Consider the following 17,773-nt stretch of genomic DNA (forward strand, 5'->3'; position numbering starts at 1 on the left):
AACAGAGAGGAAACAAAGTTTCTGTAGAAGGTTCCTGATAGCGAGGACATGACTCCGCCCATCTCCCGCCTGAGAATAAACCTTCATTGAGGATCAATAACTGATTCAAAGAGAAAATAATAAACTATTTAAAACGCAACGCGTTCTGACAATGGCGTCGCCACAGGTCACTGAGAGGGCAACAGGTCCGAGTCATTTCCTGGTCTCCGCCCCTTCCTGTCCAAAAGCAAACATGCCCAAAAACACAAAGTTGTGCTAATTTTTTGCTTAGATGTCATAATCAATAACGGATTATTGTCAGAAACAAAGAGACAGAAATAAACTTTATTAACCAAACTTCTCTTTATTGATCCACAACAAAACAAATCAATCATAAGTTAATCAATACAAATAAAACCCACTGATGATGAGGCTGAGCGTCCAATCAGAGATCAGCAGGAAGTAAACAGTGACTGACGGATTCTAAGCACGGAGATCAATGACACGATCGACTGGACCGCTTTCTGCAGGCTGCGACCAATCAGAGTGCGATGCCCCCAGAGTGCGCTAAACTCCGCCTCCAGCTGTTCAACATACATCTGTCTACTGAGCGTGCTCCATCGCTTATCCGCTGACGCAAATGCAGATGTCAATAAGTAAGGGGGCGTGTCCACCACGGCTGGCGCAAATGATGCCACACCCCATCCAGCCAATCGCCCTGGAGGGGCGGCGCAACCACCACACGGACCCTCATTGGTTACTGCAGTATGGGTGACCCTTTGACGAGCGTTTCGGATGCATCAGCCGAGCAGCAGCAGGTATCTGCAGCCCGCCTGTGCATCGCAGCGAAAGCAACGTTAAAGACTGCACGCTACATAACATCACTTCCTGTGGAAAGCTGGAGAACCATGTTTTGTCACGTGAGAATGAGTTTATTAATATCTCTGGGGGCGCAACACGTTCCTCAAACGAGCTTCCTGTGCAGCCTGCAGAGGGCGGGGTTCCTGTGTTGCTGGCGTTTTGTATTGATCGCTCCCATCAATTACAGCTGATCGATGACAGTTCGAGAAACCGTTAAGGAAGGACTTCCTGTCCGAATCAGCAGCTTGGTTTGTTTGGGAGGAAGTCACTTCCTGTTGCTTGTGTCCATCCAGTAAGAAATCAGTAATCAATAATCAGTAATCAATCGTTCCACACACGCTAACAGAATAATGTTAGCAGCTAGCCTCTGCTGCTAGCTCTACAGTTTTTCCCATGATTCCGCAGGTGCGGCGTCATTTTGCAAGCCTGAGCACAGCCATCGTACCGATAAAGCTGCAGGGACGCCGCCGCGGGGTGTGCTCCCGCCTGCTGCCGTCAGTAAATCACGAGTCCTCGGGCTGTGATAGGTGGTTTAGGCGGGCTGCAAGGGGATGCAGCCCACGCCTACACCCCCCTCGTGGCACACCATGGGTGCCATGAAGGACCAGCGGTTCGTGTCGGGGTTGTACATCTCCACGGAGCTGAGATTGGATTGTCCGTCGTACCCGCCTACGGCGTACAGACGCCCCGACGTGGACACCAGGGACACCCTGCTGCGCCGCGTGTTCATGGCCACCAGGAGGCTCCACTGTCCAGATGCTGAGCTGAACACCTCGGCGCCGCTCAGGAAGCCTGAGCCATCATACCCCCCCGCCACGTACATGTGGCTGCCGAGCGCCGCCGCCCCATGACGGCATCGCTTATTCAGCATTGGTGCCGCCGGGTGCCAGCGGTTAGTGTGGTGGTTGTAGTACTCCACCTGCAGGGGCGGAGCAAAAACAGAGATAAACAGATAAATTGTGTAAAACTACGGGTAACGTTTCCACCCCTCAGTTTTAGGCTCCACCCTAAAACTCACTGTGTTGAAGATCTGCAGACCGTCATGGCCGCCCGAGACAACGATCCGGCCATCAAAAACCGTCACGCCCGCGGCGCTGCGGCTCGCACTCATCTCTGTCACCACAGTCCACCTGGAGAGAACGGTAACATAAGCACCGCCATGTTAACGAGGACGCCGACCTGAGCTGAGATCTGAGCATGCTCAAGGTGAGCCAGGACGGCTTTCTTCTTTGAAGCGTACTTTGGATCTTCTTTGGCTGCTGGTTCAGTCAGTTTAGCTCAGCGTGAGGAAACCTGCAGAATCTGTGAACGATCCACGCTCTGTGTTTACGTCTTTGTGTGGAATTACTTTTAAACCCACTCCTACTGAGGAAGCAGCGGGTCACATGACCCACACAGCCCTCGCTGATCACGCGGCGCTGTTAGCCGTAATGCTCGGGTTACACAGAATCGAAGGATTAAAGGTGGAACGACTCCTCACCTGTCTGCTTCCGGGGAGTAGCACTCCACCGAGTTCAGAGACGACTTTCCATCGTAGCCGCCGCACACAAAGATCCGCCCATCAATCACAACCGTTCCCATGGCGCTGAGGATGACAACACAGCTCGTTACATCTGCGGGGTTTATTGATCACAGTGTCTGTTGGAGTCAAACTGCTACATGTTGTCATTGTGTTACTTAAAATCGTAAAGTCTTAGTTCAAGCAGCCGGATCAAAGACACTCCTTTGTCTCTGAGCACGTCTCCAGCCACTCTGTGCTGGGGGGGGTTTGATTAGGCCCACGCCATCGTGTTGTAAGCTTCCTGCTTTTATGATCCTTTTGGCGAGCAGATCACACACACACACCATAGGGGGGTTTACGAGGGGAGGTGCTTGTGTTGTGTAAACTGTAACTGTCATGGGAATAAAAGGCTACGAGGAAGCTGCTCTTTGAAGGAGCTGGTTGGAGGCAGGTGAGGAGCGTTGAGCTCCAACAGCTGCTTCTGACCAAGCTAGCGAGTAAAAGACCGAAGATGTTCTGTCTGGTCTTCGTCCTTCACGAGAATAAGTTTCTAAAATAGCCTTAGTAAGCGCTCGATCAGCGAGTCGATCAGCGCGTCGATCAGTCTGTCGATCAGCCTGTCGATCAGTCTGTCGATCAGCGCGTCGATCAGCGCATCAATCAGCGAGTCGATCAGTCTGTCGATCAGTCTGTCGATCAGTCTGTCGATCAGCGCATCAATCAGCGAGTCGATCAGTCTGTCGATCAGTCTGTCGATCAGTCTGTCGATCAGTCTGTCGATCAGCGCGTCAATCAGCGCATCAATCAGCGCGTCGATCAGTCTGTCGATCAGTCTGTCGATCAGTCTGTCGATCAGTCTGTCGATCAGCGCATCAATTAGCGAGTCGATCAGTCTGTCGATCAGTCTGTCGATCAGTCTGTCGATCAGCGCGTCGATCAGTCTGTCGATCAGCGCGTCGATCAGTCTGTCGATCAGCGAGTCGATCAGCGAGTCGATCAGCCTGTCGATCAGCGAGTCGATCAGCGAGTCGATCAGCGAGTCGATCAGCCTGTCGATCAGCGCGTCGATCAGCGAGTCGATCAGTCTGTCGATCAGCGAGTCGATCAGCCTGTCGATCAGCGAGTCGATCAGCGAGTCGATCAGCGCATCGATCAGCGAGTCGATCAGCGAGTCGATCAGTCTGTCGATCAGCCTGTCGATCAGCGAGTCGATCAGCGAGTCGATCAGCCTGTCGATCAGTCTGTCGATCAGCCTGTCGATCAGCGAGTCGATCAGCGAGTCGATCAGCCTGTCGATCAGCGCGTCAATCAGCGAGTCGATCAGTCTGTCGATCAGTCTGTCAATCAGCGAGTCGATCAGCCTGTCGATCAGCGCATCAATCAGCGAGTCGATCAGCCTGTCGATCAGCGAGTCGATCAGCCTGTCGATCAGTCTGTCGATCAGCCTGTCGATCAGCGAGTCGATCAGCCTGTCGATCAGCGAGTCGATCAGCGAGTCGATCAGCGAGTCGATCAGTCTGTCGATCAGCGAGTCGATCAGCCTGTCGATCAGCGCGTCAATCAGCGAGTCGATCAGTCTGTCGATCAGTCTGTCAATCAGCGAGTCGATCAGCCTGTCGATCAGCGAGTCGATCAGCGAGTCGATCAGCCTGTCGATCAGCGCATCAATCAGCGAGTCGATCAGCCTGTCGATCAGCGAGTCGATCAGCCTGTCGATCAGCGCGTCGATCAGCGCATCAATCAGCGAGTCGATCAGCCTGTCGATCAGCGAGTCGATCAGCGAGTCGATCAGCGAGTCGATCAGCCTGTCGATCAGCGAGTCGATCAGCCTGTCGATCAGTCTGTCGATCAGCGAGTCGATCAGTCTGTCGATCAGCCTGTCGATCAGCGAGTCGATCAGTCTGTCGATCAGCCTGTCGATCAGCCTGTCGATCAGCGAGTCGATCAGCGAGTCGATCAGCCTGTCGATCAGTCTGTCGATCAGCGAGTCGATCAGCCTGTCGAGCAGCGTATCGATCAGCGCGTCGATCAGCCTGTCGATCAGTCTGTCGAGCAGCGTATCGATCAGCGTGTCGATCAGCCTGTCGATCAGTCTGTCGAGCAGCGTGTCGATCAGCGTGTCGATCAGCGAGTCGATCAGTCTGTCGATCAGCGAGTCGATCAGCCTGTCGATCATCCAGTCGATCAGCGAGTCGATCAGCGCGTCGATCAGTCTGTCGATCAGTCTGTCGATCAGTCTGTCGATCAGCGCGTCGATCAGCGAGTCGATCAGCCTGTCGATCAGCGTGTCGATCAGCGTATCGATCAGTCTGTCGATCAGCGCGTCGATCAGCGAGTCGATCAGCCTGTCGATCAACGAGTCGATCAGCGTATCGATCAGTCTGTCGATCAGCGTGTCGATCAGCGTATCGATCAGTCTGTCGATCAGCGTGTCGATCAGCGTGTCGATCAGCGTATCGATCAGTCTGTCGATCAGCGTGTCGATCAGCGTATCGATCAGTCTGTCGATCAGCGTGTCGATCAGCGAGTCGATCAGCGTGTCGATCAGTGTATTGATCAGCGAGTCGATCAGCGTATTGATCAGCGAGTCGATCAGCGTGTCGATCAGTGTATCGATCAGCGAGTCGATCAGTGTATTGATCAGCGAGTCGATCAGTGTACTAACCTGCGCTGGCTGTTCATGCTCGACACGCGCGTCCAGTTGTCTGTCTCGGGGTTGTAAACTTCCACCGTGCTGAGCCGCGATTGGCCGTCGTATCCCCCAATGGCATACAGCAGCCCATTAACAACAGCCACACCCACCCTGCTGCGAGCTGTCCTCATTGGCTGGCAGCGCTCCCAGAAGTTTCCAATTGGATCGAACACCTCGACGACATTTAAGGAGTCGCCTGCGGGAGAAGAAGAGTCTGTCAGCTGCACGGAGCGTGCAGACACGCTGCCTCAGGTGAGCGGCGTACCTGAGCTGTTGAGGCCTCCCACCGCATAGATGAGCCCTGTGATGGACGTGCAGCACCTCTGCCTGGTTTTAAAGGTGGGCAGGTGAGGGCGGCGCTCCGGCATCAGGTGGAAATCCTTGGCTTCATCCACTAAATCCCTGACAAGAAATACAGCTGGACATTAACCCCGCCCAGAAACGATCACACAGGTAAGATGTGAAGCCGAGGCCTCGCTGCATCTCACCTGCACTTGTGGCAGCAGCGTATGAGCTCATCCTGCTGGACGCGGTCCGACAGGAACTCGGGTCGACACAGAGGAAGTCGCACCTTTGACAGCAGCTCGGGCAGCAGCGTCTCCCTGCGGTCCTGGTCGTGATGGACCCACGCCAGCACCGCCTCAAACACCTGCACAGGTACCACACGAGGAGCACAGTGAGAGCATGAAGACAACGTGTTTAATACAAGAGCTCATTTTTCACGCCGTGACTCAAGAGGTGAGCCTTGGTATGTGGCACACCTGTGACAGGTAAGCCGCTAAAGCTCGCCAACGGCTCGGTCGAGTCCATCACACTCGAGTTGCTGAAACATGGCCGAGGTTTACCTTTACGAAGGACACCTGACAGGTGTGACCCAATCACCTGCTCGCCCCTACAGTTTCACTCTGCGAGGGCGGGGCTTAGCAGCCTGCTTTTATTTTTGATTTCTGTTCTTTAATTTGGTTTCCTCTCTCCTGACAGCTCTCTTCCTGTCACTCGGGTCAAAGGTCACCGTCTCCCCCGATGTGCTCTACCTGCACAGCTGTGCTGTGACCTTGTGTGAGTGACTATGATGAAGTCACAGCTGTTCTCTGATGCTTCACGCCACCGCCCTCAGGTGAGGCGACTCACCTGCTCTTCGGCCTTCACGTTGAGTTCGTCGCAGCCGACGAGCTCCAGCAACTCCTCCGTCCTGAGGCCCAGGAACTCCTCGGACAGTGACACCTCCACAAAGTGCTGGTGCAGGAAGCTGTTCGCCGAGTCGTACAGCGTCGTGCACATCATTGTCTCGGCGAACTGACGCACGCCGAGGCAGTTCTTCGGGTGTAACCTGCAAGCAAACATGCCATTAGCTCGCCTAATCGTAAGCTCTAGGGAGCGTGCGATCTGAGCGTGTGCAGCAGGGTGGGACTGACCTCTCCTGCAGGAAAGAGCAGCAGGCGTCTTTGACATTCTGAAGCTGCAGGAAGCTCGAGCCAATCAGGAGAGACTGCACGTTCTGCTGGTCGATGGCGACATGCCCACTGTAAGCGAAGTTTATCAGAGCCTCCAGAGCGCTGCAACACACCCACAGTGGTTACTATAGTTACTATGGTCACACAGTTACTGACATTTTGTTAAATCAATTAAAATATTGCAGGAATGCAGCGAACACGACGGACCGCCATCCTGAGACGCTGACAGAACAAACGTACGTTACATCAGCTCAGCGGAAAAAACACGCAGCACAGCGTTGAGCCTGCGTCACACACTGACCTCAGATCAGTGTGTGACGCCTGTGCTTCATGTTCTGTTTTTATTTATGCAGTCGCCTCAAGGCGCTTTATATTGTAAGGTCGACCCTACAATAACACATACAGATAAAAACCCAACAATCAGATTGACCCCCAGTGAGCAGGCAGGAACCAGGCTCAGGGAGGGGCGGGGCCATCTGCTGTGACAGGTTGGGGTGAGAGAAGGAAGACAGGATAAAGACATGCTGTGGAAGAGAGACAGAGGTTAATAACAGATATGATTCAATGCAGAGAGGTCTGTTAACACATAGTGAGTGAGAAAGGTGACTGGAAAGGAAAAACTCAATGCATCATGGGAATCCCCCGGCAGCCTACGTCTATTGCAGCATAACTAAGGGAGGATTCAGGGTCACCTGGTCCAGCCCTAACTATATGCTTTAGCAAAAAGGAAAGTTTGAAGCCTGATCTTGAAAGTAGAGATAGTGTCTGTCTCCTGAATCCAAACTGGAAGCTGGTTCCACAGAAGAGGGGCCTGAAAACTGAAGGCTCTGCCTCCCATTCTACTTTTAAATACTCTAGGAACAACAAGTAGGCCTGCAGTGTGAGAGCGAAGTGCTCTAATAGGGTGATATGGTACTACAAGGTCATTAAGATAAGATGGGGCCTGATTATTTAAGACCTTGTATGTGAGGAGCAGGATTTTGAATTCTGGATTTAACAGGAAGCCAAAACAGGAGAAATCTGCTCTCTCTTTCTAGTCCCTGTCAGGACTCTTGCTGCAGCATTTTGGATTAGCTGAAGGCTTTTCAGTGAGTTTTTTGGACATCCTGATAATAATGAATTACAGTCGTCCAGCCTGGAAGTAATAAATGCATGAACTAGTTTTTCAGCGTCACTCTGAGACAGGATATTTCTAACTTTAGAGATGTTGCACAAATGGAAGAAAGCAGTCTTACATATTTGTTTAATATGTGCGTTGAAGGACATGTCCTGGTCAAAATGACTCCAAGGTTCCTCACAGCGTTACTGGAGGCCAAGGTAATGCCATCCAGAGTAAGAATCTGGTTAGATACAATATTTCTAAGATTTTCAGGGCCGAGTACAATAACCTCAGTTTGATCTGAATTAAGAAGCAGAAAGTTAGCGGCCATCCAGGTCTTTATGTCTTTAAGACATTCCTGCAGTTTAACTCATTGGTGTGTGTTATCTGGCTTCATGCACAGATAGAGCTGGGTGTCATCTGCATAGCAGTGTAAATGTATGCTCTGTCAGGGCTCCAGAGTGCAACTTAATTTCTCAATGGTGCGACTAAAAAAATGCTGTTCAGTACAAAAAAGTCTCTGCAACTCTAAAAGTCACCGTGTGGTCAACAACAGACACACATTACGGGGCGGGACCTCTTTGATTGACTGTGGTCCAGACCTGTAGTCCTTCGTGTGTATGTTTGAAAGTGCAGGCGGATTGAAAGAGGTGAGTAGCTTGAATGAAGCGATATCGATTCATTAAATCCTGAATCGAATTTCGTATTTAAACACCAGAATCTGAAGTCAGAGCTCACAAAACTATTTCAAGCAAACAGCTTGTAAATGAGAGGTGGTGTTGTGCCAAAAACCGATTTCCAGTGTTTCCGTGTGTTTTTTATGTGTAACATCTCCATGTATGTTGCTAAATAGACTTCGGTGAGCAGGTATCACACAGGGGTTATATATAAAATTTTAAAATTACCTGCTTCTCAAGTATCTTTATAACGGTGTTCTTGTAATTACATTATAGTCAACCGGGTCCCTTTTGTCCACTTGAAAGATTTTTACAGAACTATTGTTGCATTTGTTGCAGTTTCTGTCGTCCTCTTGACCAGATCACTCTTAAAAAAGACGTTTTTAAAGTCAACTGTTTTTTTAAACTGCATAAATAAACTGTTTGTTTTTTAATTTAACTGCCTTCCAACAAGAAAGTCTCGTTTCTGCTGTTTAATAACGAAGAAATGTAACATTTTTAAATCCCAAATTACAATCTCTGAGCTGTGTCTGTGATCAAACCTCTGTAACTTTGCTTCCCTTCAGCAGCACCAGTTCATGTTCACATGGTGATTCATGGTTTTCTTCAGTTTTTGTTCTGCTGCAGAATATTTTAAGGTCATCTGCTATAAAAAGCCAGGCCAGGAACATCTGCTTCATGTTTTATCCTCAGTTACTCTGACACAAAGCTGTGATGCTCACACCTCTGATGAAGTCTCACAGCTTTGTTTGTATACATGGATATAACTGATAAATGATCAGAATGATAATATTTGTCTGAGGCTAAATTGAATCAAATCGAATGGATTATAGGAATCAGTGATGATGCCCAGGGCAGCCTAGGCCCGACAGAAGTGGATGTAGCTGTGAGTAATGAGAAAAGATGAAAAGAACAACTGGTAACTTTTTCATGAAAGCCTGATCCGTCTGAAATTCATAGCCAGCTCTGACACGGAGCCATCAATCTCTGAATGCTGAAAAAGCAGCAGTGTGTCCAGAAAACAAGTGTCCTCTCTGCCCACGGCCCAGCAAACAGGTCGTCAGAGGAGCCGAGGTGATGATTACGTTTAACATTGTCTACAATATTATCAAAGAGTGCCAACGCACTTTAAGCATAAGCACAAGATTGTTAGTTAATCATTTACAAATCAATATTGTCTGTATGGACAGCAATTTTTTTTTAAAAGTGCAAAACTGCGGTGTTCATCGATTTGGGTGAAAAATTTGGGTGCACCAGTGCAACCCTGACAAAAAGTTAGTCTAGAGCCCTGGATGTCTTCTAATGATGCTGCCTAAGGGAAGCATGTATAGTGTAAACAGAATTGGTCCTAGCACTGAACCCTGTGGAACTCCATAATTAACCTCAGTGTGTGAAGAGGACTCTCCATTTACATGCACAAACTGGAGTCTATTAGATAGATATGATACAAACCACTGCAGCGCAGCACCTGTAATACCTACAGCATGTTCTAATCGCTCTAATAGGATATTATGGTCGACAGTATCGAACGCTGCACTGAGGTCTAGCAGGACAAGCACAGAGATGAGTCCACTGTCAGAGGCCATAAGAAGATCATTTGTAACCTTCACTAAAGCTGTTTCTGTGCTGTGATGAGCTCTGAAACCTGACTGAAACTCTTCAAATAAACCTCTGCAGATGATCTGTTAGCTGTTTGACAACTACTCTTTCAAGGATTTTTGATCTGAAAGGAAGGTTGGAGATTGGCCTATAATTAGCTAAGACTGCTGGGTCTAGAGATGCTTTTTGAGTAAAGGTTTAACTACAGCCAGCTTGAAGGCCTGTGGTACATAGCCGATTATTAGAGATAGGTTGATCATATTTAAGATCGAAGCATTAATTAATGGCAGGACTTCTTTGAGCAGTTTTGTAGGAATGGGGTCTAAAAGACACGTTGATGGTTTGGAGGAAGTAATTATTGAAGTTAACTCAGAAAGATCAATTAGAGAAAAAGAGTCTAACTTAACATCAATGGTACTAAGAGTAGCTGTAGATAATATTACATCTGTGGGATGATTACTGGTAATTTTTTCTCTAATGATTAAAATGTTATTTGTGAAGAATAGGGATGGGTATCGAAAACCGGTTCTTGTTGAGAACCAGTTCCCACTGTTTCAATTCCTTGGAATCGTTTGCCACTTTTAAAAACGATTCCCTTATCGATTCCAGTCGCCCCGAATGACGTCATCACGTTGAGTAGCGTCTTTTACCCAGTAGGAAACACGGCGCCTGAGCGGCACAAACGCTCAAAAGTTTGGTTACACTTTATGAGAAAGGATGACAACAGGGCAACTTGCAATACTTGCAGAGTAGATATTTCATCAAAGGGAGGAAACACTACGAATATGCAAAAGCATTTGCTCAAAAAACACGCGATTGCTTTCAACGAATGTCGTGTTTTTGATCCGCTCCGGACTAGCGAAGCTCAACCCAGCAGCAGCGGTAGCGTTTCCACGTCCTCTCCCGTTAATACTGCAGGTAACTAATCAATTAGCATTGCATATTAGGTTAGCGCGATTTACCTTATTACAAAACCTGCTATTACTGTGCATTTAGTGACCATGATGAGACAGAGTCTGGCTCAGATGCTGGCAGTTCTCGCTGCAGTCTGCCGGTAGCGTCTCCTTTCAGGCAGGATAGACGAACGTCACCGAGCAGAGACTCAGTTTGTGGTCAAAGGTTTGCACCCGTTTGCCACAGCAGATGATTTTCGGTAAGTGAATGTGTTTAATTGTAGGCAGGGACATTACTGGATATTCTTGTGTAATTGCTACAGAATAATTTATGTTATACTTTGTTATTGCTACAGAAGATTATTTATTTTATTATTTTACATTTACATTTTTTTTCCTGGGGACCCTGTGACACCCCATTGAAGAGCCGTAGGCTGGATCTCTTAAGATCTCACTGTTGGGTTTGTAAGGCCATGTTACTCCTACATTTCTATCTTGTTCAAAGAGAAGATATAAAACAAAGTTCTAAGCTAATCGACTTTAGTGTTCTCCTTTTTAAAAAAAAAAAGAATCGATAAGAGAATCGATAAGGAATCGAATCGTTAAAATCTTATCAATACCCATCCCTAGTGAAGAAGTTCATGAAGTCATTACTAGTTAACGTTAAAGGGATGGTTGGCTCAACAGAGCTCTGACTGTTTGTCAGCCTGGCTACAGTGCTGAAGAGAAACCTGGGGTTGTTCTTATTTTCTTCAATCAGTGATGAATAGTAAGATGTTCTGGCTTTGTGGAGGGCTTTCTTATAAAGCAGCAAACTATTTCTCCAGGCTAAATGATGATCCTCTAAATTTGTGACACGCCATTTCCTCTCCAGCTTACGAGTCATCTGCTTTAGGCTACGTGTAGAGCTGGGCGATATGGCCTAAAATCCATATCACGGTACAATTTGAAGCATGTGCGGTAACGATATATATATCGCGATATATTCTTTTCTTCTGTATAACATATTTGACACACTATAAAGGCACACTTAAAATAATTACATTTTCTTAAAAATCGAGAGTGCGCCTTATGTATGAATTCTGGTTGTGTTTACTGACCTTGAACCGATTTTATATGATACATGGAGCTCAAAAATCTGTCAAAAATGTTTTAGTACGACTTTGGTTGCTGCGGCGCCGCTTGATGGATTGTCGGAGCATTACGGCTGCTGTAGTCAGGAGCCTTGCGGAGTAATCTGGGTCCTAAACTCCGTCCGTTTCAGGTCCCAAAGTCACATGATCACTGTGGCATTACTGAGAGTTAAACTGTCTACAGTCTTTCATCTTTAATAAGATGATCTGCGTTGCTGATTTACCAGGTGTAACAATTAAGTTTAACATCCAGGCATCCATGAAAACAGAATTTATTAAATTTAATAGAATTAGAAGTTAGCTCGCTAGCTTCCATCTAAACATGATAGGATTAACGGAGATGTTCGGGCGGCACGGAGCACCGCCTTTGCCTCCGCGAACACATCGGACTACAAACACGCACATTACCAACTCCGGAAGACGATCAAAGCAGCCAAACGTGAGTACAGGGACAGGGTGGAGCAACAGTTTGACAACCCTCGGAGTATGTGGCAGGGACTAAACACGATCACAGACTTTAGAGGGAAAACCAGCACACCGCAGACCACGGCCTCTCTGTGTGAGGAACGTATTCTACGCTAGATTCGACACAGCGAACACCATGAGACCGGACAGTGTGTGCACCGCGGATGACGTCAGTGCGCACACTGTGTCTGAGGAGGATGTGCGGAGGTGCTTCAGGAAGGTGAACGCACGCAAAGCTACTGGTCCGGACGGGATTCCCGGCCGCGTCCTCAGGTCATGCGCGGCTCAGCTGGCTGGAGTGTTCACGCACATCTTCAACCTTTCCCTCTCTCTGTCTGTAGTCCCAGCCTGCTTCAAAATGGCCACCATCGTCCCTGTACCCAAATCCTCCACCATCTCCTCATTGAACGACTGGCGACCTGTAGCCCTGACCCCCATCGTGAGCAAATGCTTCGAGAAGCTGGTCAGGGACTTCATCTGCTCTGCACTACCCGACTCACTGGACCCTCTACAGTTTGCATACCGCCACAACAGGTCCACTGATGATGCCATAGCCCTGACACTACACACTGCCCTGTCACACCTGGAGAAGAGAGACACGTATGTGAGAATGCTGTTTGTAGATTACAGCTCAGCATTCAATACCATCGTTCCCTCGAAGCTGGACAGGAAACTGCAGGATCTAGGACTGAGCAGCTCCCTCTGCAGCTGGATCCTTAGCTTCCTGTCTGACAGACGCCAGGTGGTCAGACTGGGCAGCATCACCTCATCCCCCATCACACTGAACACTGGTGCTCCACAGGGGTGTGTACTGAGCCCTCTCCTGTACTCACTCTACACCTACGACTGCACAGCCACTAACAGCTCCAACATCATTGTGAAGTTTGCGGACGACACTACAGTGGTGGGTCTTATCACCAACGGTGATGAGACGGCTTACAGGGAGGAGGTCAGCGCCCTGACCCACTGGTGTCAAGACAACCATCTCACCCTCAACGTCGCAAAGACAAAGGAGTTGATAGTGGACTTCCGGAGGTGCAGAGAAGTACACACCCCCATCACCATCAACGGCGCTGCTGTGGAGAGAGTGAGCAGCTTCCGGTTCCTTGGAGTACATCTGGCTGAGGATCTTACGTGGTCAGTACACACAAACAAAACAGTGAAGAAGGCGCAGCAGCGCCTCTTCTTTCTCAGGAGACTGAAAAGATTCGGCATGAGCCCCCGCATCCTCAGGACCTTCTATCACTGTGCCATTGAGAGCATCCTCACTGGATGCATCACCACCTGGTATGGCAACAGCACCGCCTACAACCGCAAAGCTCTCCAGCGAGTAGTGCGGTGCTCTGAACGGATAATTGGAGGTGAGCTTCCCTCCCTCCAAGACATCTACAGGAAGCGCTGCCTGAGGAAAGCGGGGAGGATCATCAAGGACTCCAGTCACCCCAGCATAAACTGTTCAGACTGCTTCCATCAGGAAGGAGGTTCTGCAGCATCCGGTCCCGTACCAGCAGACTGAGAGACAGCTTCTTCCACCAGGCCATCAGACTGCTGAACACGTCATAGACACCTCAGCTTCACTACTGGAACTTCAACATTATGCACTCCACACTGTATATAAATGCCACTGTTTTGCACATATTCAACTCTGTATATTTTATTTTATATATTCTATTCATTGTTGACTCTATTTAATTTGTAAAATATGTGTACACACACACACACACACACATGTAGAAAAATATTTAGTATACACATCCAGAAATGCATATACTATTATATATTGTACATATATTTATTAGTTTCAGATGTAGCCATTCTTGTATTTTGCTTGTTTACGTTATTATTTTGCACAACTCTGCTGCTTGTGAAGCTCGCACACAAGAATTTCACTCACATGTGCTGTACCAATGTACCTGCACATGTGATGTGACAATAAAAGTGATTTGATTTAATATAGCATGTTCTGACTGAGAGATTTCTGAAGTATTCAAACGTACAGCTCTGCTGTCACGTCCAACATAAATGAAGACAGAAAACTAAACAGCAGTGACGTTTGTAGGGTTACTGAAGTTGGGCTAGCTGCTATATAATGATGTGCTACGTGATCGCTAGCGACACAGCTATGTTAGCATAACATTAGCACAGTGAAGCTGGAGGATGAACGCCAACTTTTTTCTACTCGATAAAAGTTAACGTGAGGGTTCCCGATGGTTAGAGACAAATGCAATCGCATGGCAGGATGCTGTAAAAGGACCAAACTTCAGCCAGGAGAACAACTGAGATAATCCATCCACAATACGAGGTTAGTCATTCATATACTGCTGCATGGGAATAAAGCAGTTGTTAGGGAATTCAGCATTAATGAATCAATGTTAGGGAAGTGGAGGAAGCGCAGTTTTTGGCTTTCCCCATATTCCAAAAGTGCTTCGTCTCTTTGCCATTACTGTTGCCAGGCATAATTTACAGATGATGTTGTTTGCAGTCGCTGCAATGCTTTCGACCAAAACAGGCGCAGCTCGATGACACCATCAGCATGCGCTATCATGGTAGTGCGGTATAGTAAAAATCTCTACCATTGGCCAAATTTATATCGTTTCCACCGTATACCATTTATACCGCCCACCCCTCTACGTGTTTGAGAATTATACCACGGAGTAGAGCAGGGCGACATGACCAAAAATATTTATCACGATATACATTTGAAAATTTGCGATAACGATATAACTGACGATATAATTGACACGAGACAAAATGCTTTACAACTCCACAACTTTATTAGTGCAAAAACCCATCAATGTATTTTCACTTCAACAAGCAGCTGTTTTTTATCTGCATTAAAGTTATATAAAATGTAACAGTGCAAATTCCTCGCTGACAGTTTAACCAAAAAGCATTTCCAGTGGAAACTGGCCGACACATCCTCAGCATAACCATGTATAACATCCACAAACCTTAAAAAGAGGTTAAACACACACAGCACGGTAACATTATGTTAAAGCACAGTACGTATCACTCCGCGAGGCTCCGCCTACGACAGCCGTAATGCTCCGACAATCCATCAAGCGGTGCGGCTTCGTAGCTCAGCAAAGTCGTACTGAAACATCTGACAGATTTTCGAGCACCGTGCACATAAAATCGTCTCGAGGTCAGTAAACACAACCAGAGTTCATACATAAGGCGCACGGGGTTATAAGGGGCTCTGTCGACTTTCAGAAAAATCAAAGGATTGATTTTAAGTGCGCCGTATTTTCCAAACAACACGGTAATAACGGCGGCCCGCTAGCATGCGCTACCAAAAATAGTGCTTTGTTGTGAATCTGACGGACGAAAGCTAAACCAGTTCCACACCAGTGAAGCTGCAGCATTTTTACAAACCAGTTCTGGTTCATCGTTTCATTCAACGATCGGCTTTCGCTCTTCTCGTTCTGCGTCGCCTCCATGTGCGTATGAAAACAAAGGCACTGCGCATGCGCGTTTTACCCATATTCTATCGCCATGTTTCATTTTCCTATCGTTGCCCAACATTACACCGGTGTTACTGTGAACGGTATGATATGGCCCAGCCCTACCACGGAGTCAGGTACTTCTGATTAGAGGCCTTAGTTTTCACAGGAGCTACAGTATCCAGAGTTGTACGTAGTGAGGAGGTGAAATTATTAACAAGATGATCGACCTCTGTTGGAGCAGCGTTCAGGTAGCTGCTCTGTGTTGGTACAGGGCACTGAAGATGATAACAGTGGGTGTTACAGTCTGACAGTTATAATTCTGCTCTCAGACATCTGTACAGGTGTGAGCGTACCTGGGGTCCATGCCCTGCATCAGGATCTCATCCTGTTTACACTCCACCATGTCGTTGGTGAACATGGCGTGGAAGTACGGGATGGAGGCCGCCAACACGATCCGGTGAGCGCTGAACTTGTGATCCCCGACCTGAGGACAGACGCACTGATTAACACACTCACCTGTTACTCACCTGTCGCTATGACGATAATAGAAAACTGAAAACAGCTACATCTGAGGGATGTGCCCTTAAACACTCACAGAACCACTCCTCGCTAGTCAGCCAATAAGACTTTGGCTTCACAGCAAGCCCCACCCCCCACTTATCAGGTAAAACAACAAGGTGATTGCGTTCCTTCACCCTCTGAAACACACGCGTTTCAACAGGAAGTAGATTTCAGGGTTCAGCATAACTCTGTCAGCTGACGCCATCGATGATGTTTCCACTAGCTTCAGCGTAACGCGCAGCCAATCAGATTCCTTCATCCAACCAGCCAAGTCTGCCTGCATCATTGAATCAGTCTGACTTCCTTTTAAACTTCTGCAGGTCACCTGAGAGTGGACAGGTGAGAACGTGCTGCTTTACTTGCAGGACACCATTTGTCCTGGGAGACTCAGCACCTTGCCTACTGAGCCGTTAAGAGGATCAATGCTGAGCTGCAGGCACAGGACGCAGCGCAGGTGAAAACGTTTCTCGGTTGCACCTGAACACCTCAGAAGCACACCTGGATCATGTGATGCTGACAATGAGCACCCCGCTCCATTACCTGCTACCATAGAACCAGGCCCTGATGGGGAGGGGTGGAGCCACTGAGAGCTTCTTCCTGCTGTAGGGGTTAGGGTTAAGGTCCCGCCCCTCCCTCACCTGGCGGACATGTTTGGAACAAAGAGAAATCACGTATCTGCTCACCTGCTTACGCCACAACGCTGCTAAAAGGCTCCGCCCCTTCTGTGCTGCCTGAGCTCAACTGCGTACGTCACACAACTTCTACCTTCCTCCAGGTGGATTACACACCTGACCTCCAGCCCTGGTGTTAAGAACTGACCGCTCTGACCGGAAGCCGCTTCGCCGCCTTGCCCCTGGGGCTCCCAGGCAGTTCATAGCTCAGCCCATGACGTCACTATCTGATAATCCGCGTTAGCTTGTTAGCATGCCTTAGCTCACTCTGTTAGCTTGGAGGCTAATGTCAGCCTCGCACGCCGCCTCGCTCACCTTGAGCGTGACGTCACAGAGTTTCCCCTGACGTCGGATCTCCTCCATGACGACATAACCTCGTGCCGGCAGGTCGTGCACTGAGAAGTGGACCAAATCCTCGAGCTCTTCGCACAGGACGTCGCCCATCGTCAGCGGGAGCGCGCGGACTGGACCCTGCGAGCCACCGTACCCAGCGTCAAAGCTGCTTTCACAATAAGAGGGATCACTTCCGCTGAGATGAGACTTCAAAATAAAAGCTTCTAAAGCCTTTCATTTGTGGTTATTGATGAGTGATTACTCATTTATTTGGCCTTAATGTTTGTTTTTGTCAGGATTTAATGAATGTATCAGGTGTTGGCCCTGAGGAGCATCAGCTCAGCTCACGTGACTACAGTGACATCAGAGATGATGTCATGAATGACTTTATGATTGGTGACATGCAGCT

General features: G+C 48.3%; 1 protein-coding gene across 2 annotated transcripts; it reads right to left on the minus strand.

Annotated features, from left to right (window-relative positions):
• Nucleotides 1-318: 318 nt before the first annotated feature.
• klhl18 (kelch-like family member 18) lies at nt 319-17,559 on the minus strand. 2 transcript variants are annotated; one of them, XM_026149517.1, is made up of 10 exons: nt 17,347-17,559; nt 16,153-16,283; nt 6,449-6,589; nt 6,165-6,363; nt 5,522-5,682; nt 5,299-5,435; nt 5,007-5,229; nt 2,321-2,425; nt 1,859-1,970; nt 319-1,759 (listed from the first exon to the last, which is right to left on the minus strand). In XM_026149517.1, exons 1-10 carry the CDS (start codon nt 17,473-17,475, stop codon nt 1,373-1,375), a joined length of 1,725 nt encoding a protein of 574 aa, XP_026005302.1. In that variant the 5' UTR covers nt 17,476-17,559; the 3' UTR covers nt 319-1,372. The 2 variants fall into 2 exon arrangements, with proteins under 2 accessions (XP_026005302.1, XP_026005301.1); XM_026149516.1 differs by lacking the exon at nt 17,347-17,559 and adding an exon at nt 16,395-17,031.
• Between the last annotated feature and the right edge of the window lie 214 nt (nt 17,560-17,773).

This window comes from Astatotilapia calliptera, chromosome 18 (genome assembly GCF_900246225.1).
Source record: "Astatotilapia calliptera chromosome 18, fAstCal1.2, whole genome shotgun sequence".
NCBI lineage: Eukaryota > Metazoa > Chordata > Actinopteri > Cichliformes > Cichlidae > Astatotilapia > Astatotilapia calliptera.

Bases quoted from the DNA above. Each gene is read 5' to 3' on its own strand.
- klhl18 (XM_026149517.1), bottom strand. From the start codon at position 17,475: ATGGGCGACGTCCTGTGCGAAGAGCTCGAGGATTTGGTCCACTTCTCA. The intron at 16,284-17,346 runs GTGAGCGAGGCG...GTCTGTCCTCAG, and splicing joins TCTGTGACGTCACGCTCAAG to GTCGGGGATCACAAGTTCAG. The intron at 5,436-5,521 runs GTGAGATGCAGC...ATTTCTTGTCAG, and splicing joins CGCTGCTGCCACAAGTGCAG to GGATTTAGTGGATGAAGCCA.